The sequence below is a fragment of the Arachis duranensis genome, chromosome 7 (assembly GCF_000817695.3).
Source record: "Arachis duranensis cultivar V14167 chromosome 7, aradu.V14167.gnm2.J7QH, whole genome shotgun sequence".
In the NCBI taxonomy this organism is placed as follows: Eukaryota; Viridiplantae; Streptophyta; class Magnoliopsida; order Fabales; family Fabaceae; genus Arachis; species Arachis duranensis.
In genome coordinates, this window is record NC_029778.3 from 19,420,673 (window position 1) to 19,443,747 (window position 23,075).

The 23,075-nt window shown below is 30.4% G+C and overlaps 1 protein-coding gene across 2 annotated transcripts; it reads right to left on the bottom strand.

Annotated features, from left to right (window-relative positions):
* Positions 1-439: 439 nt before the first annotated feature.
* On the bottom strand, positions 440-9,184 carry LOC107458171 (probable O-methyltransferase 3). 2 transcript variants are annotated; one of them, XM_016076382.3, is made up of 2 exons: positions 8,335-9,184; positions 440-1,039 (listed from the first exon to the last, which is right to left on the bottom strand). In XM_016076382.3, exons 1-2 carry the CDS (start codon positions 9,121-9,123, stop codon positions 731-733), a joined length of 1,098 nt encoding a protein of 365 aa, XP_015931868.1. In that variant the 5' UTR covers positions 9,124-9,184; the 3' UTR covers positions 440-730. The 2 variants fall into 2 exon arrangements, with proteins under 2 accessions (XP_015931868.1, XP_052108020.1); XM_052252060.1 differs by lacking the exon at positions 440-1,039 and adding an exon at positions 7,724-8,112.
* Positions 9,185-23,075: the final 13,891 nt, after the last annotated feature.

Consider the following 23,075-nt stretch of genomic DNA (forward strand, 5'->3'; position numbering starts at 1 on the left):
ATCAGTATTTAATTAATAAAAAAATAAGTAATTTTATATTATTAAATGTAATTTTATATTATTAAAAATATTAATAATAATTAATTATTAATATTTTATTTCTATATATAATGTGTATACAAATATTTTTATAAATGTTCTTGACATTACAAATGATACATGGATATATCATATTGTACATATGAAACTAAAATTAGTATGTTGACAAATTATATTATAAAAAATATGGTCTTATATTATTGACAAACACAGTACTTAAAAGAATAATATGAATAAAAAATAAAAATTAAATTTAGAAATTATTTGAGCTAATTAAAAATTTAGAAATCGTTACTTAAAAGAATAATATGAACCAAAAATGAAAATTTAGAAATGGTTTTAAATTAAACATGAATATTCAAAAATCGTTTTAAATCATGCATGAAAATTACCAAGTCAGAAATTACAAATACACCCTTTATCAATGATACATTTATACTGTTATACATATATTGAACTGACACGAACATAGTATTATTTCTTTTGCAACCAACTATACATATGCCAAAATAGAGATACGTGCTTATTTCGTGTGCAACCAACAATACACATGCCAAAATAGATATGCTTTTATGATGATGAGGGAATAGTAATTAATCTGCTCATAGAACTCATGACCCATTATTCTCATCCCCAATATATAACTAGCCAGTAATACTAGCCTAGATTATTATAACAATAAGCTTATGTTCTATGGATAGATCTCAATGATTGACCTCAATCCAAGAATTGGGGTTATCTTATAGTCAGTAAAACCAGCAGAAACAATTAACTTGCTCCATTCTATTTTATTTCTTTCTTTTCCAGAGACCAACATCATCATAAGCATGTCAAAGAAGAGCTGTGTTTCAAGTGATTGATCATAATAACCTTTCTTGTCATTATCCTCCACAACCATGTCTATGATAATCACCTTTCCTCTACTTTTCTGCATGATTGCCTCCTTGCATTTCTTCAATATTTTCACGCATTCCTCATCGCTCCAGTCATGCAAAATACACTGCATCGTTATTCAAAGTAAAATGAAATTACTTTTTTTCAAACTTAATTCATATATTTGCATAATTTTTTAATATAAGATTAATTTGAATTAAAATAGCCTTTTAATTTTTCTTTTTGTATTTTTGTTTTATTTAGTCCACACTTTTCACAAAAACCAATGTCATTTTGAATTAAAAAAATATCAACATGTTTCAAAAAGTGAATTATTAAAGGTAATTAATTACTCCATACATATTTAGAAAATTCTATGGTGCTAAATAGGGCTTCTTTTTTTTTTAAAATAAAATAAAAAAATTTATTATTTTTCTAAACAAGATTTTTCAAATACGATTTTTTTTAGGGAAGGTACGCGAACTCTATCATTTTTATAGAGTTCGCCTATGGGTACGACAAACTTGTTTTTTTAGAGTTTGCCCAAATACTAAAAAAAATCGTATTTAGGAAATTAAAGTCCAAAAATCTTATTTAAAAAAATAATAAAAAAATTTTTATTTTAAAAAAATCCTGCTAAATAGTAAAAATAAGGGCAATTTATCTAAATAAAATGAATGGAAGAAATCTTTACTTAAATGCAACAATTGAGATTCCTTTACTTGCATGTCGTGTTATTATTTTATGTAATCCGTGGTAACATACCACGTTTTAGAGGATTACACATAAATCGTGACAAGTTACTCACTAAGTACGGTTTATGAAGAGATATTTGTATGCATAAACCTTTGTTACTTGTCACGGTTTATGAAGAAGAAAACTCTATGTGAAAATTTATCCAATATTTTTACAATATTTTTTTTAGTTTCAATCAATAAGCATTTAAAAAATCATTGCATTCATATTTTTAAAAATTTCAAAAAAATAATTTTTTTGTATTATTATAATTAGTTGAAGGGAGAAATAATAACAATGACATCGTAATTTTAATTAATAAAATAAAATAATTTATTAATTTCTATTAAATTATTAATTTTAGTTAAACTTAAAAGTGAATAACACTTTAAAAATAACTAAAAAGAATTTAAAAATTTTATATGAATCACCATGTATATAAAATATTATGTAAAGATAAGTATAAACATCAGGATAATCAATAAGTAATTACTCAATAAAATGATAAATATAGACATTAGATAGTCAATAAGTAATTACCGATGAATAAAAAAGAGCAAAGAATAATTGTAAATTCTAAGAGTTGAAATAGTAAAAAAATAGGAAGAAAAAATTAGATATATATCAATTAAATAATATTATAAATTAAAATTTTAATTTATTATTTTATAATATCATTTTTTGCTTTTTTTATTCTTCGGTAATTACTTATTGACTATCCTGATATTTATAGTTATCTTCACATCATATTTTATGTACACGTTGATTCATGATTTAGGATTCAAAGATGATTTTTTAAATGCTTATTCATTGGAACTAAAAAAATATTGTAAAAATATTGCATAAATTTTCACCGTGTGTTTATAGAATTTTCTTCTTCATAAACCGTGGCAAGTAACAAAGGTTTATGAATACAAATATCTCTTCATAAACCGTGTCTAGTTACAATGGTTTATGTTCAAAAATCTTTCTTTATAAACCGCTGTAAGTTACAATGGTTTATGATTAAACAACTCTCTTCATAAACTGTAATAACCTACCACAGTTTATGTGTAATCCTCTAAAATGTGGTAGGTTGGCACTGGATTCGATGGTCCCAGAACGTTTGGACCATTAAATGGTTTCATAACAAAACATATTTTTTAAATTTTTTTAACAGCGACTAAATAGTTCTTTTCTAATTTTAACTACAAATTAATCCCATATATTTTATTTAATTATAAAAATTATTTTTTATTTTATAAATTATTATTTTATCATTCATTTATTATGTTTATTAACAATTAAAATAAAAAACAATAATGAATTAGATCTTCCATTGATCGTAATAAACTTTTTGGCCATTCCAATCGATTAAAAGTTTATATTTGATCTGTGACGTTCGTCAGGGCTGTGAAATCGTGTTTATTTGAAAATCAATCGATTGGATTATCAAAACAATCGATTGAATTTCAGGTTTTCCATAACTCAATCGATTGGACTACAAGTTATCACAAAACAATCGATTGATTGCAAAACAGCATGATTTTCACAAAAATCAATCGATTGGTCATATTATCCAATCGATTGAACGATGACTAAAATGTGGGCTTTTTAAAATTCAATCGATTGGTTATACTACCCAATCAATTGAATGCTCCAAAGCAACTTGAGGTCTCACAATTCAATCAATTGATTGTGTTACCCAATCGATTGAATTGTGTACTATGCAATTTTCAATTTTCTTATCGTTTTTATAAATTATTATCTTATTATTCATCTATCTTAACTTTAAAATTCTATCTTCAATTTTTAAGACTTTATTTTAATTTAGATACTCTAATCTTATCTTTTCTTTAATATTAACATTATAAATTGGTGAATAATCTATCACCAATTATTCAATCACACCATTAAAATCGTGTATCAATCTCTTTATGTATCATGAGAGAGTGGAGAGAGTGGTGCAAACTTATGACTCGATGCCTGGGTAATTATAATGTCTCTTGACTTACCCTTTTTTGAAATCATGTATTGGCTGGTAATGAATGTTCTTATTTTTGACAGGGAATTCGTTGCTTGAAATGTTCCTCTTTTTTTGAGAAATTCATATCAAACACCCCCAATGGGGAAATTACCGATGGTGCAGGGGATATCGGCGGTGCAGGAGATATTCAATATTCTCCTGTTTTAATTGCTTTTTATATCTGCTCAAATATTTTGTATTAAAATCCAATTATCCTTCTGTGCTCTTCATCGTGCAAAATGGCGAATTGTCGAGCGATGCTGGTGTCATCTCCGAAGCTGTGAAACAGATGTTCGATATATTGGAGGCTCAGAACGTAGAGCACAACATGAAAGTAACATTATTAGAGCTTTACAATGAGGAAATAACGGATCGTGTGCCTCCTAAAGAAACTGTAAAATCTGAAGATGGTAAGTCTAAAAGTCTTATCGCTCTAATGGAGGATTGGAAAGGGGGCTTCCATTGTTAATCTAGGAAAAATTAATTAAAAATTTGTAATATATATACTTCATATATGTCTTAGCAATATATGAACAGATTATTAAAATGCTTTGATATATATTGCATGGTATTTTTTTTTCTAGTAAAGATTCAATAGAGAGGTCAAATCTTGAACAAATGAAAAGAACAAAATAGAATGCAAACAAATAAAAAGATATGGAATTTTTTTACATAAATTAATTATATAAAATAAAATATAATTCACAAGACATAAAATTTGTATGGCATTGTTGTTGAAATAATAAATTAAAATGACATTACTTCATCATAAAAATATGAGTTTTTTAAACTAAAATATCTCTATAGTGCATAAAAATAGAAAAAAATTGTAAAAGCTTTCAATCGATTGGGTAACACAACCAATCGATTGAATTGGGCAAATCCATATTGTTTTGAAGCTTTCAATCGATTGGGTAACACAACTATTCGATTGAATTGGACAAATCCATATTGTTTTGATGACTTCAATCGATTGGGTAACACAACCAATCAATTGAATTGTGAGACCTCAGGTTTTTTTGAAGCATTCAATCGATTGGGTAGTATAAGCAATCGATTGAATTTTAAAAAAACCCACATTTTATTCATTGTTCAATCGATTAGGTAATATGACCAATCGATTGATTTTTGCGAAAACCATGCTGCTTTGCAATTTTCAATTGATTGTTTTGTGATAACATGTAATTCAATCGATTGAGTTATGTGAGATTTGAAATTCAATTGATTGTTTTGATAATCCAATTGATTGATTTAAAAAAATACGATTTCACAGTCCTAGACAACGTCACGATCAAATATAAACTTTTAATCGATTAGAATGATTAAAAAGTTTATTACGATCAATGAAAGTTCTAATTCGTTATTATTTTTTATTTTGATTGTTAATAAACATAATAGATGAATGATAAAATAATAATTTATAAAATAAAAAATAATTGTTATAATTAAATAAAATATATGGGATTAATTTGTAATTAAAATTAGAAAAAGACTATTTAACAGTTATTAAAAAAACTTAAAAAACATAGTTTGCTATGGAACCTTTTAATGATCCAAACGTTTTGGAATTATCGAATCTTTAGACTGGTATGTTACCACGAATTACATAAAACAATAACAGTATATGCAAATAAAAAAATCTCAATTATTGTATTTGAATAAAGATTTTTCCTATCTATTTTATTTAAATAAATTGCCCTAAAAATAAGCATGTGATGTTGTCCTTGTGTGTCATCATGGGAGGACAAATAAATTCTACTATCTGAATCATAGGGGTGGCAAAACGAGTCGAGCCTGTCGGGCCGATCCGCTAAACCCGCTAAAAAAGGCGGGTCGGGCTAGGATTTAGAACCCGCCAAATTAAAAAAATCCGTCAAACCCGCACCGCTAAATTGGCGGGTTTTGGCGGAGCGGGGCGGACCAATCCGCTGGGCCAAAGATTTTTATTTTTTTTAATTAAATAAAAGAGTGTTTACTATTATAAAATTAATAATTATAAAATTTTTAAACACTCTTTTTTTCATTTTTTGTTTTTATTCTTCTTTTAGTTATTAACTTTATTTATTTTATTTTACAATTTCGTATATATGCTCAAATTATGTGACTTATTTTTTAAAATAAAGATAATTTTATTGACAAATATTATTTTGAACAATTTTATTGAAGTTAAAAATTCTAAAAAAATAGTAAAAAAATTATATTATAATTTGACTATTTTTAATTTGTATTTAATTTTTTAATTATTATTTTTTGGTTAATTTTAATAAATTTTATTTAAAAAAAGAGTCAAACGTGTTAATCCGTCAACCTATCAATCCATTATAAAATAAAATAAATTAATATTTTAAACTCATTTTGGTTAACGAGACAGAATGGATTGAGACGGATCGGCTCGCTTTGCCACCCCTACTGAATCAGGCTTTATGCACCGACTATTAAGGAATCTTATTTTCGGTTCCTTCTCATAAGGTTAATTAAATGTAATTATATGGTTAGTTAAATGAGATTTTTGAGCCATATTGGGGATTTGCCGATTTGGTGCTGGACTGCAGCAATTGGGCCAATATTTTTTTGCAGTCAGTATCTAGAATTATCTAGATTTCTCTAAATGTAGATAATATTCAAAGTGAAAATAATATTTTTAGTACCTAAATATATTATTATTCGAAACAAAAAATAAAACACATGTATTTTGTAGTTTGTAGAGTTCCAAAGCAAACTTTGCCATGCAAAATTACACAAAAAATGTAAATGATCAAATTTATTTTTGAAAGATTATTTATTTTTTAAATTAATTTTAAAATTTTTTTAATTAAATTTGTCTTTCAAAAGTTTTAAATTAATTATATTAATTTTTTAGTCATTTTTTTGTTGATGGCACCATTTGGCACGATAAATATTACAACACACACATAAGAGTTTTAATTAACTATTAACATGATAAGTTTATAAAATTAGATGAAATCAAAACTTAATTGAAAAAAAAATTTAAAGTATTAAAATTTTTCAATTTAGAATTGATTTGATCTGATTTTATAAATTTATCATGTTAATCGCTAATTATGACTATTAGATATGTGTTATAGTATCATTTAACGTGTCATATCAATAAATTTTAAGATTTTTAATAATAAAAGTGACAAAAAAACTAAAATAACTGATTTAAAATATTTAAAAACGCATTTAATTATTTTTTAAATTAATTTAAAAAATAAATTAAAAATTAATTTAACAATTTACTCTTACCTTATTATTTGTTGAACGACGGCTATCATATAGGGGAATATAATTGCGAAAATTTGAGTCCTACTATTAGATATATATTTATACGTAAGAAAAATTGGTTGGTAATATTTATTTAATTAATTAAAAAATTGGTTGGTGATATTTATTTAATTAACTCAATAATAATAATAATAAATAATAATAATAATAATAATAATAATAATAATAATAATAATAATAAAAAGAAGAAGAAAAAGAAAAAGAATGGAGAGTTTTGAAGGTTTGACAGCTTGAGAAAAAAAAGCTCTATTGGATGGATAATGAATTAGAATATTATATTTAATTTAATAAGATTTGACTTTAAATATATGTATTTTCATCCGTATAGATTATTTAATGTTAGGTATCTTTAAATTTGTTTGTTATTCTGTTTGTTATTTAATTTTTAACCCTCATTTTATAGAGAATTTAGAGTTAAAATTCAATGTTTAAAATTTAAAATTTTTAAAAATAACTGTTGTTGGCTAAAAAATTGACTTTCTAATTGGACAAAATAATAACTTCGTTAATCGCAGTAGCTATAGCCTATAGGTAGTCGAAATTAAAATCCTTGATATCTAATTAAGTTTGAGGAAAAGTTGTTGCTATTTATAGTCGATAAATAACCATTATTATTAAAACTTATGTAAAGTGTGTATAGTAGGCGAGATGACTATAATAATAATAATAATAATAATAATAATAATAATAATAATAGTGGTAGTAAGATGAAAATTATATTATTGCTTTATGTTAAATTATATGAGTAGTAATAAATTAATAATTTAATTTGTTACAAAAAAAAGTTGAATAAATATTCAATTAATAAATTAAGTATAATGAACAAACTATATTACAACAATAATGTATTTATCTTATGTTATTTATCTTACCGTTATAATTATTTAACTACAATATAAAGTATACATATAACAATACTTCTATTTATTTAGAGCAACTTATTACTTGTTAGTCATGAAATGGTTCGACCACTGCAGTCCAGCACACCAAATCTCCAGCATGGTTCAAATATCTTTTAATTAACAACGTACTTATATCTAATTAATCTTACTGCATAGAACGGAAAACAAGACTCCTAGTCCTAGACAGTCATAGAATAGAGCCTGACCCACGTAGCAGAGTTCACCAGCCACGCGTTGTTCTCTCAAGACAGCATCTCATCATGTTTATTTTTGCTATCAACACCATCAAAATTTCTACATATTTTATGTGTCAGATTGAGAGAAAAAATCAGATGGGTCCCTCCTCTTCTTCTTTTTCTTGTCAGCTATGTAATTTAATATGTATGTGAGTGCTTTTCACGAGAAAATACCACTTTTTTATTTTTTTATCAGGAATTGTGTACTTTTTCGTAAAAATAAGAGATAAGAAACGTTAAGTATCTAATCAATTTTTACCTTCAACAAAATGGCATGAGAAGGAGGAATAGGATCAACAAACATGTCGCCTGCAATGTATTCAAGGTTGTCAGTTCCTTGCAAGCCAGCAACAACACTTGGGAGATCAAACACAGAGCACTTCAAGTTTGGGAATGATTCGGCGATGGCCTTTGCAACAGTCCCAGTACCTCCACCAACATCAACCAGTGATTCCAATCCCTCAAACACTCCCTTGCACTTATCATCAAGTAACAGACTACTAACAAATCGAGAATCACTTGCCATGCCGTCATTAAAGGATTGGCCATATTCAGGCACGCTATCAGTATACTCCCAAAACGTCATTCCGTGTGCGGTCCCAAATGCTGTGAGATCGTCGTTCTTGAACCAATCAGACAAATGATGCCATGGTTTTATCGTAACAGGACTAAGGCTGAACAGCATCAAAGATGTCACACTGAACGGATTGTTCTTAAGTAAGAACATAGATGAATCGGTTAGAACATACCCACTTTCAACCTCATTATTATCATTGGTGACATTTTCGGTAGTGAAGATGCCGGAATGGATCAAGATTCTCATCAAGCGATGGATGAACGAAGTTTTTGATGGATGAATTGGCAATGAAGCAATGAGTTGTGAGAGTGGCATAGGTTTGCCATAATTGTGCATGGCATCAGGTATGCCCAATTCAACAGCACATTTAAGAGACAGAGTTTTTTTAACACTCAAAATATGATTCCACACGTGGTTGTGAGCTTTAAGAAATTTGGCATTATCAGCCTTCTCTCCACTTTGGAATTCCATAATAATGTTTTTTTGATAAAATGAAGGATTAAAAATTTGTCCAAAAGACTGAACAACTAGATCATTTATGTTATCGAAGATATACTATGTAGCTGGGTCTATTTATAAGGCAATAATGCGTTGTACTATTTTTAATTTCCCAACATGTATTTTTGGTTCGGGCTCTTTTTAGTAAATAAAAAATAACTTATTTTCTAATAATAATAATAATAATTACATTTTCGTGTATTATACCACAATTTCACAGCTAATTAATAGGAGTGAAATAGCACAATAACTTTTCATCTTAATTTTACACACTATATCAGTTAGATTTAGAGAAGAATTATTTCGCTTATTACACACATAGAAGGAACGATTGTATCACTAATCAATATAACTCCATTTTATTTATTGAAACTAAAATTCATAAAATACAAATTAATAATGATATTAACTTATGTTTATTTGCTTAAATTAAATAAATTCTTTTTTTTAAGGCTGTAATAATTCATCGTTAGAATTATAAGTTTTAACTCGATCAACAAATAAGCACGTTCTCTATTTCTAATGAGTTGGCCCAGTGGGCAAATTGAGTAAGTAATAGCCACACATGGAAGAGATAACCTAAACAATGAGTGCGTAACATTTCAGATTCCATATTAGTGGACCAACATCGAGATAACCTAAGTAAGATTCAAGGGATATCCTAAGAGCAACTCCAAATTTTTATTTTAATTTTATTTTAAATTTTAAAAAGTGTTATATCAGTATTTATAAGATGGTAGATCATAATAATTTTGCTACACATTCAGGTCTTTTTAATAATTAAATTAGTCTATATTCAATAAAAATCAATTTTATTAGTGAGAACGTAAATACACACATTCCAACTCTTCAACCACTAACGTAAATCATGAACATTTATATCCACGTTCATATCTTTCTTTTTTTTTATATTATTCTTTTTTTTTGCATTCTTTCTCTTTTTTCTTTGCGTTCCTCCTCTTTTTTTTGCGTATTATTTCTATCGTCGTTCTCTTATTGCTATTATTCTTATTGCATTTTTTATTTTTTTTTCTTTTCTTCTTAGTAATTTTTTGCAACATTAATTTTTTTTAATTTTATTCCTCAGAGAGTCAAACAAAAAGAAGTATGAGAAAATAAAATAAGAAGATAAGGAAAAGAAAGAGGAAGAGTTTTGAATTATGTAAAATTTTATCAGAATAAATAACATCAAAATTTTAGTTTTTATACTGAAATTTTACTACAAAAGCACAAAAATATCTTCTTTAATGCTGTATTTTTTTCTTCTTTTTATTCTTCTTTCTTTTCTTTTTTTTCCTTCTTTTGCTCTTATTTTTTTAGGAGTATTACTTCTCATATTAGACTTGAATGAACATGTTTGTAATGTATTACAATCTTATTTAGTTAAATGAATGTAGGTTCATCCTTTTTCTAGTGATTTTGTAGCATTATGTATTTTTTTATTTTTCTTATTTTTATGATGATGATGATGAATGAGGAGGAAGAGTTTTGAATTATTATTAAGTAATTTTGCTACATTTTGGATTTAAATAAGGTGCACTTTTGGTATGTGCTTGTTTTGAATTGAGCTCGTTTGTATGTCGTCATCGTTAAGTAATTTCGGGCATTCTAAATTTAAATAAGGTGCACTTGGTATGTGCTTATTTTGAACCGAGTTTGTTCGTGTGTCGTCATTGTTAAGTAATTTCGGTGCATTATTCTAGATTTAATTTCAGTGCACTCTATATTTAAATAAGGTGCACTTTTAGTCTGAACTTATTTTAAATTGAGTTTGTTTGTATGTTGCCATTATTAAAAAATTTCAATGCCTTCTAGATTTGAATTATTATACATACAAGAAGAAGATGACGATGATGACGATGATCATAATAATGGAGGAGGAAGAGGAGGAGGAGGATATGGAGGTGGTGGCATGGTGGTGATAACAACAATGATAATGAAAGAAAAAGATGAAGAAAAAGGAGGAGAAAAAGAAGATAAGGATAATAAAAATAACGATAACGATGATGATAATGACAATGACAATGATTATGATGATGAAGATGAAGGAGAAGGAAGAGAAAAAAAAAGAATAAAATTAAATGAAAAAAGAAGAAGGAGGAGGAAGAGGACGAGGAGGAGGAGGTGGTGATGGTGGTGATGGTGGTGATGGTGGTGATAGTGGTGACAACGATAGATAATGATAACAAAAGAGAAAGATGAAGAAAAATGAAAAAGAAAAAGAATAAGAAGTAGCAACAACATAGGAGGAGAAAGAGAAGAAGAGTTGTGCATAATTTTTAAATTCTTAATAATAATTTGGTTGGACTCAGTTAAGTATTTTACTTAATTATAAAGCTTTTTTTTATATCATAAATAGTAATTTAAAATTAAATTTAAAATTTGTATTTTAATATTTGATCTTATTCGATTTGAATTTGATATTATTTTTAATTATTTTAACAAGACAAAATTTTATTAGTTGCTCAACGAAAAATATCATTTTTAGGATGAGATCAGTTTTAATTTGTGTATTAATTTTGATACGAATTTTAATTTTAAATTAATTCATTTCTCATAAATATTAAAAATTGACATTCAAAAAATATTCTATTAAAATTATTTTAAGTAATGGGACAATATTTCAAATTTCATACTAGTATGGCCTATAATGAATCTGTACCTTGAAATATGGTAATTGAAAATTTATACGATGAATCATGAATTTCAAGTAGATGTTACGGTTAGCATAATTTTAATGTTGTAAATGAATAGAACTTTTTTTTATGTTAAAACTTAAAATAGGTTAAAAAAATGTATAGACAATCACCAAAAATATTTTTATAAAATAAAAAAAAAACAATTATTTAAATCAGTCTCTTTCGAAATCACTCATACTAATTACTGATATAAAATGTTAATTTGGACACATAATTGTTAAATATCTATATATATGTGAGTTGGATAAAAAAATTTAAGAGTGAAGTATAAAAATAATTCTTAAAAATTTTAAAATATCTTAAAATAATTTATAAAATTTTTTTAAACTTTAAAATAGTCTTTTTAAATATTTTTAATATCTTTTAAAAGTCAATATCTTATAATATTTTTATTAATTAGAATAATAAAATATTATTAAAAAATATATAATAAATAAAAAATTATAAAAATTATTATTATTTAATTATTAACCTATCATATCCAGTCGAAGTGATGTAGAAATCTTAATAATGACAACTAAATTTAAGAGGTCATTGTATTATGAAAGTCATTATTTATATACCTAAACTCCCAAGATATTGGCACCAAAGAAACTTAGAAAAATATTTTTAAGTAAAAAACAAATATATTTTTTGGCATAATAATTGCTAACTATGGCAGCACAGACAATTTCAACTACAAGTTTATTTCGTGCAATATATATTACAAGCAATAAATTTTAAAAATTTCTAAGAAATATGAACAAAACAGTTGAATTTGTCAAAATATTATTTTTTTAAGTGTTACAAAGTATTATGAACTTCACATTAAAATTCTATAAATCATCTACATTAACCTGGTAATTGATCAAAATTTACAAATTTTACGTTATAAATGACTTAGATCGCATTGCATGCAAATTTTAAAGTATTGTCTTCATAAGTATTTGCACAATTATTTTCAACTGTTTATGTAAAATTTTTTATGCTAATTAAAGTTTTCCTACCTCTTCTAACAATATTACTATATCATTCTTTTCTCCGTTATTAAAAAATGATCATAAAATATATCTATAAATTGAATGAAATTAAATTAGTATCTTGTATAGTAAAAAATAAATATAAATATATTTATTTTAATTTTTTTGAAAAAAAGTGTCTTTTTTAGTAATATTTATTTTTTGTTAATAAAAATATTATAAAACATTAATTTAAAAAAAAAATTAAAAACACTCAAAAAAATTATTTTGCACCGAATCGGATAATTACCCGCTCTAACTAAATAATAGAGTGGAATAGATAATTTGAATTTGAGTAGTATTATCATTCTTAATGATAGTACTACGTAAATTAATAAGTCATTTTGCTCATTTTGTTGTTTGACTTCATTAGTTTAACTAATTTTTTTTTTGGATGAACTATTAAAATTACTCCTAATTTTCGAAAACGCTAAAAATATCTCCACAATTTTAATAAGATAAAAATATTCTCAAAATATTATAAAATTTAAAAAAATTAAAATAGATATTATTTTTAATAAATGACCAACAATAAATATATTTAGTAAACTATAGGTCTGCAATGATGATATGAAATTGTCGGTTATAATGCAAGTTGAATAAATTATAGAATTAAATTTTAAAATGGTCCATGAAATTGCCGTAGTGCATTAAAATTATTCTTGAGATTCTAATTGCACTAATTATGTTTTTGAGATCAATAAAAATGTACCACGTTAGTCCTGACCCATTTTTTATTAACTGACATGGCTTGATGACATGGCGTATTAGTGACACGTATCACTTCATGATTTGGCAACGTCTAATGATATGATGATGTGTTGACCAGTGATACGTGGCATGCTGACGTGGACGGTTGCATCACGTGTCACAATGTTATTTGACCATGTATCTGTTTATGCCACGTGTCGCAACAGTATTCGTCCATGTGTCATCCATTGTCATGATTGTATATGTACCAAATTAGTCCCTCAGTTTACGTTAAGTGACTCATTTTAGTCCTTAAAATTAAATGTTGTGCACCAAAATTTTCCGTCAAGTGTCATCCAAAATTTTGAATGTCACTTTGAGTGAAGTGTCATTCATTATATAATTAAAATTAAATTTTTTTATAAAAACACTTGTATTTAAACGATATGTGAAAAAATAAAATTGAAATTAATGCATCTAAAATATTGAAAATTTTAATTTTTTAAAAATGAGAAAAAACTGATGAATGGACTAATTTGGTGTACGACATTCACTTTCAAGGACTAAAATGAATCACTTAATGCAAAGTAAGAGACTAATTTGAAGCATCTACAATGATGACATAATGGATGACACGTGGACGAATACTACGTGGCACAAAAAGACACGTGGCCAAATAACATTGTGACATATGTCACAACCATCCACATCAACATATCACGTGTCATTGATCAACACATCATCATACCATTACACGTGACTAAATCATGGAGTGTCACGTGTCACTAACATGCCATGTGATCATGCTATATCATCACGCCGTTAAAAGAAAATGGGTTAAAGATTAATGTAGTATATTTTTGTCAATTTTAAGGACGTAATTAGTGCAATTGAAATTTCAGAAATAATTTTAGAATTTAACTCTATATTATAACATAATTACAAATGGTATATTTAATAAATTATTTATGCATTTTAATTTTGTGTATTTAATCTTATTATAAAATATATCTACATAGAGTGAAAAAAAAGAATATTACTTCGTCATTAATAAAATTTATTAGTTTTTTATTAATATTTAATAAATTTTAAGCCTTAATAAATATTAACATTTTTTGTTATTAAATATCTATAGGTTTGCAATGATTATATTGAAAATGTCGGTTACAATATGCAAGTTGAATAAATTATAACATCAACACAAATAAAGTTATTATAATTATTATTAATTATGGTAGCAATTAATAAATATTAAATAAAATAAAAAATAATAATAATTTCTGATCATGAAAGATTTGAACGCTCATAAAACTAATTATAAAAAATTAAAACTAAAGTTATATCTATATAAGATAAGTTTTGTTCGACAAAAATGATCAATTATTAAATTTTTGTTTATAATTTCGTAAATTCTCTCTCGTTTTCTCTTTTTTTTCATCTTCCTTTTATAACCACCACTACCACCTTCACTATAAAATTTTTCATCCCACTATATTTATTCTTCTACTTCTACCTCTCCCAAATAGCTGCATCATACCACAACTACTACAAATTCAAATTATAAAAACAATTTTAGATCTACAGTTGAAGTTTCTGAAACTCCTGCAAAAAAACTCACTCACTCATTCTTTATCTTGAATCATTTACGACACCTTTGTTCACCGCTGCAACTCCATCTCTGCCGTCACCACCTAGCTCTTCGTCTACAAGAAGCGCTTCATCTATAAGAAGCGCTAGTTCTACGACGCCGTCCTACACAGCAAATAGGACAAATAAAAAGAAAAGGACAATGAAAAATCATTATCGAGAGAGGAATAAACAGCAAAAGATTCGAACACCAAAACTGCGATCCTCACAAAGACAAAGAGCAACACGATCTGGAGCAGAACCACCACAGGAAGCACAGTCCAGGATGAAAAACTTTGGCGACTAACGGTGGCATCCACGACAGTAGACTTCGACGATCCTTTTTCTCTGGCGGCGGCGTTAGTTTCTACGGCCTTCGACGATAAGGTGACTCTCTTTATCTCAATGGTAGATATATAGAACTTCATTATCTTCTTCTAAGTTCCATCTAACTCATCATTTTTTCCTTCGACCGAATAAAAAATCAGATCTAAAAATTTCACACTGCTTCCTCACTTCAATAACTACTACTCCTCCATCACTCATCACTTCATTAACTAGAAAAAAAGAGACTGCTAACATATATATATATATATATTCTAAATCCTTGCTTTTGATTCGAAGGTCCACATACTGGTGAACTCCACTAGCAATCTCGATGGAACCTGCCCAACTGTGGCAAACACCGTCATGGAGACCTTCGACAAAATCTTCCGCGATAAACACTTGGGCATGTTCCAGTGCTAAAGAGAGGAAAAGAATAGAGTGAAGCGCAGCGGCAGAGGGAGGATCTAATCCGGTTGATGATGTTGCTGGCGATGGCGCTGCGGGCGTGTATGCAATGGACACAACATCAAAGGCAGTAGTGAAACCGATTATTTCTTGTTCTATCAAGTTTCTTTTTTGGATCCTATGATTTTAATAATCAAGTAATCAACCAATACCCAATTAATATCTTTGTTTTTAACATAGTTTCTAAGCTTTTAAGCTCAAAGCTTCAAATTAGTTTCAAAAGTTGCAACTTGCTATTAAAAGGTTTATATGGGAGAGACGGGAGTAGAGGAATAGATCCGCTGTGATGGTGGATTTTGCAATGGAAGATGAGGAAGAAAAAGGAAAGAAGAGGAGTATTTATGGAATTATGAACAAAAATTTAACAATTGGTTATTTTTGTTGAACTAAACTTATTTTGCATGGGATAACTTTAGTTTTAATGTTTCATGGTTAGTTTTATCAATCCGAATCTTTCATAGTTAAAAATGACTATTTATTCTAAGCTAAATTCTGACTATTTTTTACTAGTTTTTTGTTACTAAATAATTTCCCATCATTCGAGTTATAAGTTATGACTCAGTCAACAGAAAGCATGTTTTCTATTACTAATTAATGAGCTAGTCCCAAAGGGAGAGTAATCTAGTTGCAAGTTCACATCAACATGAAACTAATCCTTCATAAAAAAAAACAAATGTTGTTAGGGAGAGCATGAGAGAGTGAGAGAGACAGAGACAGAGTGCAAGAGCGGGAGCATGCGAGGTTGGGAAACACAGGGTGGCAAAAAAATAATAAGATAAACCATGGGAAGGATCTTAGGGTTTGGAACAAAGAAGATTATCAACGATTAGAGCTTGATTTTTTTTCTGCTTTTGTTCATAATTTACTAGAAGATATATTGAGGAGAGAACTTTTTAACCTGTTTAAATGGACAGGCAGAATCATAGACATATATCTGTCGCGGAAGAACAAAAAGGGCCAGATCTATCTATTTACATTTATACGGTACACTACAAAGGGCGGAGTTATGAAGCCTGTTGCAGATATGAAAGGTATGGTGTTGCGTGGAAAGAGGCTTTTTGTAGCAGAAGCGAAGTACAGAAAAGGAGTTGTTGTTCAAAATACAGAGGGTAAGGAAGAAACGAAGATAACAAGATATGATGGCGGAGTAAGCGCGGAACAGACAAGGAGTAGAAGAGTAGTCGAAGAGAAAGTGGTAAAACAGCAGAGTGTGGCACCCATTAAAGAGTCGAATAACAATTGGTGGACAAAGAAGTTAGAAGTACAGATAGTGAACGAGAACGTTGCTTGGCTGCAAAAAGTATTGTTCGAGGCACGAAATCGGCGATCGATTTTCAGGCACTTGATAAACCCCATTTTTAGGGTTTATCTTGTATTGAAGTTAGAGGGATTTTATCATTTTCCCACATTTATTCAATGAAATAGCATAGTTTTGTAATTCTCTTTAAATTGTGCTTAAGAGTGAAAACATGCTTTTTAGGTCTTAAAATAGCTAAATTTAATTCACCTTGATTTCATTAGATGCCTTGATATGTTTGTTAAGTGATTTCAGGTTTAGAAGGTAAATATTGGATTAAGGAAACGAAGGAAAAGCATGTAAAAATGGAGAACTCATGAAGAAATGAAGGAATCGCAAAGTTGTCAATCCTAACCTCTTCTCACTTAATCGATTATAACTTGAGCTACAAAGATCCAAATGAGGCGGTTTCAGTTGCGTTGGAAAGCTAACATCTGGGGTTTCAAAATGATATAAAATTTGCCATAGTTGCCTGGCGTTTAAGGAGGCGTACATGTGATGTGCGCATACGCGTGCGAAGCTGCACGTGACTCACTAAAGGCAACTCGTGGCCAGCGATTTCTGAAGTATTTTGGGCCCAATCCAACTCATTTATGATGCTATTTAACCCAAGGATTGAAGAGGGATGAACCAATTAGTTAGTTAATAAGTTTTAGTTTAATTTTCATCATGCTTTAGTTAGTTTCTAGAGAGAGAAGCTCTCTCTTCTCTCTAGAATTAGGATTAGGTTTAGATCTAGATCTACTTCTTCTACTTTTTCTCTTTTGATTTAATTTTCCTTTTTCATCTTTAATTGTTCTCTTGTAGTTGTGGCATTCTACTCCTCTTGTAATTCTCTTGTATTGTTAGTTGTAGTTTATGAATTCTTTTGTAGATCTACATTTCCTTTCAATGCAATTTATTGTTTTCATGTCTTTTAATGTTTGCTTTAGTTTTCTATTGTTGATCTCTTGCCTTGATTAGTTGTAGTCCCTTTAATTCTTACAATTTATGATGTTTGCCTTTATTGCCTTTTATGTGTTTGATGAAATGCTTCTTCTAGTTATGAGTTAGGTTTTTCTTCTCTTGGCCTAGGTTGAGTAATTGGAAACACTTGAATTATCAAACTCTCTTGTTGATTGATAATTGGAAGTTGCTAGTTGACTTGAATTATAACTAAAGCTAGTCTTTCATCATGATTAGATTAGGACTTGTGGTCTCAAGTTGATATCCACTTGACTTTCCTTCATAGCTAGAGGTTAACTAAGTGGAGCAATGGACAATTCTTCTTGTCACATTTGAAGATGATAATTAGGATAGGATTTCTAATTCTCATACCTTGCCAAGAGCTTTCTCAATTGTTAGTTCATTTCCTTTGCCATTTACATTTCTTGTCTCTTACTACAAAAACCCCAAAATATACTTCATAGCCAATAACAAGAACATCTTATTACAATTTCTAGGGAGAACGACCCGAGGTTTGAATACTTTGGTTATTTTTATTGGGATTTGTTACTTGTGACAACCAAATTTTTGTATGAGAGGATTATTTGTTGGTTTAGAAACTATACTTGCAACGAGAATTTATTGTGAAATTCTAAACCATCAATTTTTTCCTTCATCAGCACTGTGACAAAAGATTCATAGGAATTGGCCAGGTATAATATAAGTGCGGGAATTGGGAGCATATAAGGCTATGTTAACATTTGATACTGTGATAAGTGCTGAGGAAGCTTACACTTTTAGGATGAACAACCTATTAAAAATGTTTTATATGGTGTGGAGATGGGACAAGAACGAGAGAAGTGAATCTATAAGAGTCTGGTTAGAATGTTATGGAGTTCCTATACACATGTGGTCAACGAAAACCTTTCGAAAGATAGGGGATCAATGGGGTGAGGTCGTTAAGTGCGATAAACTCACGGAATCATGTGCATCTTTTAGTGTTGGTCGTATTCTGATTGATACATGTTGTTTTGATAGAATTAACGAGTGGATTCATATTACAGCGGGTGCAAGCGGGTTTGACGTTCTCGTAAGGGAGGTGGATGGAGAGGTGAACTGAGAAGAATGTGTTCGTGAATTAATGGCTGTGGAAGGGAAGCGACAAAGAGTTACTAGAGATGAGGTGCAGTACGAGGGTGTAGGTGGCATACTGAACAATGGTGGCAAACCGATGGTAGCGGGATGGGACCAGGCGGCGCTGCTGATGATAGAGGAAAGGGGGAAGGAAGAACACGATAGGGATAAAAGGGTAATTTTATGCGTCGATTTGAATGAATGAAAACACATCAATTCAATGTATTATTCAGAGAACATTAATCATGTGGGATTTAAGGAGACTGAGAATCTACAAGGATCCTTTGAAATCAATCAGGAGGAAGATTCGGCAAAAATAGTGTCCTATAACTATGCCACCTGTAATGCAAAACACACACGTGCACATAGAGGAGCTGAACTTGGGCTAGGAGCAAATAGGCCCAATGTGTGGCGACCCTTACAGTAAGAGGGTGTAAAGGAGCTGGCCCATGATAGAAGGCCTAACAGCGGGCTCCTAAATCGGGTCGGAGGTGACCCATATGTTTTGCTGACCCGGGATGAAAAGAACGGGTTCCACAGGGAAGCAACGCAGCTGGTATCTGAGCATTATGTTGGAATATGGTTTGGGAGGCTCGAAACAGCAGAGGGAAGCGGAAATCCTAGATCAATAGAGGAGGGCGCACGGGCCGCCACAACTGCAGGACTCGGTACAGGGACGAACGACGGGGCGGAGGCAACCCATGGTCACATAGAATGGTGGAGGGAGGATCAGATGGGTAGAACTGCCAATCAAAATGCCTTTCACTTGAATGTCCAATTTGCGGCTGAGACGGGAATGATGCGAGCTAAGACGTGGAGTCCGAGGATGAAGGTTGCTGTTGGTGGACGTAAAACAGACATTAATGTAGGAAGAACAAAAATTGCACAGCAGGGACAAGGGAGACCTAGTGCTATAACGAGTGTGTGACTGGAGGACGAGGTAGGATCGAAGGAGGAAAGGGCAGTTGCGCAGGATCATGAACTAGAGGAAGAATGTGATAGCAACGTAGAAGATGGAACTGAATGGGAAGTTGGCCTAAATGAAGATAGTGGGTTCCACAAGGAGGATCAAAGGCCAAGTTGGCAAGAAAAAATGGCAAAGAACAAAGAGGCATGGAAGTTAGCGGTAGAGTCTGGGGCCAGTGCAGCGATGAAGAGAACATAATGGCTATCTTCAGGAGCAAAACGAAGCAATTGCTCTGAAGTGGAGGTAGGAAAAATAGAAAGAAAAAATTCGAAGGAGTCGGCCAAAAACATGTAAACAGGTGTGTAATAACTGGTCAAATAATTTTAAGCTCTTGGAATATTAGGGGATTAGGAGGTGTTGGAAAATTTTGTATGATAAAGAATTTTAAAAGTTAGTTTAAGTTGGACATGTTGGGTTTGATAGAGACAAAAAAGGAGGTGGTGTCTAAATTTGATGTAATACGCATATGGGGAAGTGATAGAGCTAGTCGGGAGTTTGTAAGCTCTATTGGGGCCTCTATAAGGTTGTTGTTAATATGGAATGACTCAGTTTTTAAATTGTCTAATTGTTATAAAGGGGATAGGTGGTTGTGTGTAGAAGGGGTGGTAGCTAAAGATAATTTTCATTGTGCTATTTGTTTGGTGTATGGGCCACTTGTGAGAGCTGAAAAGATTTATATGTGGAAAGAGTTGAGTTATCTTGCAGGGTTGTATCAGGCACCGTTATGCTTTTTGGGAGATTTCAATGAAATTCTGTATTTCGAAGAAAGGAAAAGAGCGAATAGTTTGCCAGTGTCTGTTGATGATTTTAGAAGATGGAGTTAGTTGATTTGGCGCTTAACTGAATCGCAAGTATACATGTTTTAGAGGACATTCGTATAGTCGTATTGATAGGTCCTTGGTTAATGTGGGCTGGCTTGATACGTACCCAGAGATGCGACTGAAGGGAAGCCCAAGAGGGCTATCAGATCACTGCCCTTTGATTGTGGAGAACAGAAGAAAATTTGAAGGTCCTAGACCGTTCCGTAGCTTGGACTCATGGTTCACACATGAAGAGTTCTTAAGAATGGTGAAGGAAGAGTAGAGGGAGTTAGGAGATGGACAGTTCTTAGATAAGATGAAAGCGTTGTCAATACCGCTGAGTATGTGGCATAAGCAGCATTTCGGGGATATTACGGAGAAGATAAAAAAGTTTGAGGAAGAGATAAAGAAGGTGGATGATATGGTGAGTAATAGACTTTATGATGGTACAATGGAGGCAAGGAGAAGGGCGTCAGTGAGGTGCTGTGAGAAGTGGTATATTAGGCAGGATATTCACTGAAAGCAAATGTCAAGATCTCGACATGCTAAGGAAATGGATAGGAATACAAGGTATTTTCACAATATTGCTTCGGCGAGAAGACAGAATAACCAGATTGAGTCATTGGTGATTAATGGGAGACAAGTGCGGAATAATGCAAGAATAAAAGTTGCAATTAGAGATTTTTATAAAAGTGTGTACCACTAGGAAGCTGCTCCAAGTTTGAGTTTTAGAGATGGTTTAGTTAACCGACTAGAAAGGGAGGAAGCTGACGCTCTTGAGGTGATGCCATCGGTGGAGGAAGTAAAAGAGGCAGTTTGGGACTGTGAATCATCTAAGCTCTAGGATGTGTGACAAACCCCAATTTGAGGGTTTATCTTGTATTGAATATAGAGTATTTTGATAACCTTTTGTCACATTTAGCCTATGAATTAGCATGGTTTTGTTATCTCTCCCATATTTGTGCTTAAGTGTAAAAACATGCTTTTTAAGCCTTATCTTGATGAATTCTAATTTCTCTTTGATTCCATAAGATGCCTTGATGTGTTTGCTAGTAATTTCAGGATGAAATAGGCTAGACATGGATCAAAGGAAGCAAGGAAGGAAGCATACAAGTGGAGAGAAGCACAAAAAGCCAAAGATCTGACCCAGGCCATGCACGCGTACGCGCACAAGGCGCTCGCGCGCACATTGCGAAACGGGCCAAGGACGCGCACGCGTACCATGCGCGCACGCGCCGATGATGGCACATGACTTCACTAATACATCACGTGCCTGGCGATTTGAGAGGGTTTCTGAACCCATTTTAGCGCCAAATGCTAAGGAAGAGGAATATAAGGATGAAGGATTAAGGGGAAGGCATATTGGAGAATCAATTAGGGAATAATACACACTCACTAGGATTAGTTTAGAGTTAGTTTCTAGAGAGAGAAGCTCTCACTTCTCTCTAGAATTAGGATTAGGATTAGGTTTAGGTTAATCTCTCCCTTCTTAGATCTAGATTTACTTCATGCTTTGATTCAATCTTCCTCTTTCAATTCTTAATCCTCTCATCTCTCTCTTTCTAGTTATGTGTTTCTATAATTGTAGTTCTTCATTTTGTTTTGGATAGATTGTTGTTCCTTAGTTTCATTTCAATAATGCAATAAGAGGTAATTCATAATAATTGTTCTTCTTTACTTTTCTATTGTTGATCTCTTGCCTTTGTAGTTAGATCTCTCTTTAATTCTTGCAATTTATGTTGTTTACTTTTATTGCACTCTATGTGTTTGTTAAAATGTCTCTTATAGCTATTAGTTAGATTTTGCTCCTCTTGGCCTAGGTAGAGTAATTAGTGACTTTTGAGTTATCTAATTCCTTTGTTGATCGATAATTAGAAGTTGCTAATTAATTTGAATGCCTCTAAAGCTAGTCATTCCTTAGGGAGTTGATTAGGACTTGAGAAATCAAATTGATTCACCCACTTGACCTTCCTCCATGGTTAGAGGTTAACTAAGTGG

What these genes read in the sequence shown, in the direction of transcription:
- LOC107458171 (XM_016076382.3), bottom strand. Translation starts at nt 9,123, where the DNA reads ATGGAATTCCAAAGTGGAGAGAAGGCTGATAATGCCAAATTTCTTAAA. An exon ending in CTCATGCCATTTTGTTGAAG is followed by an intron (nt 1,040 to 8,334) that starts GTAAAAATTGAT and finishes ATAACGATGCAG; the next exon opens with TGTATTTTGCATGACTGGAG.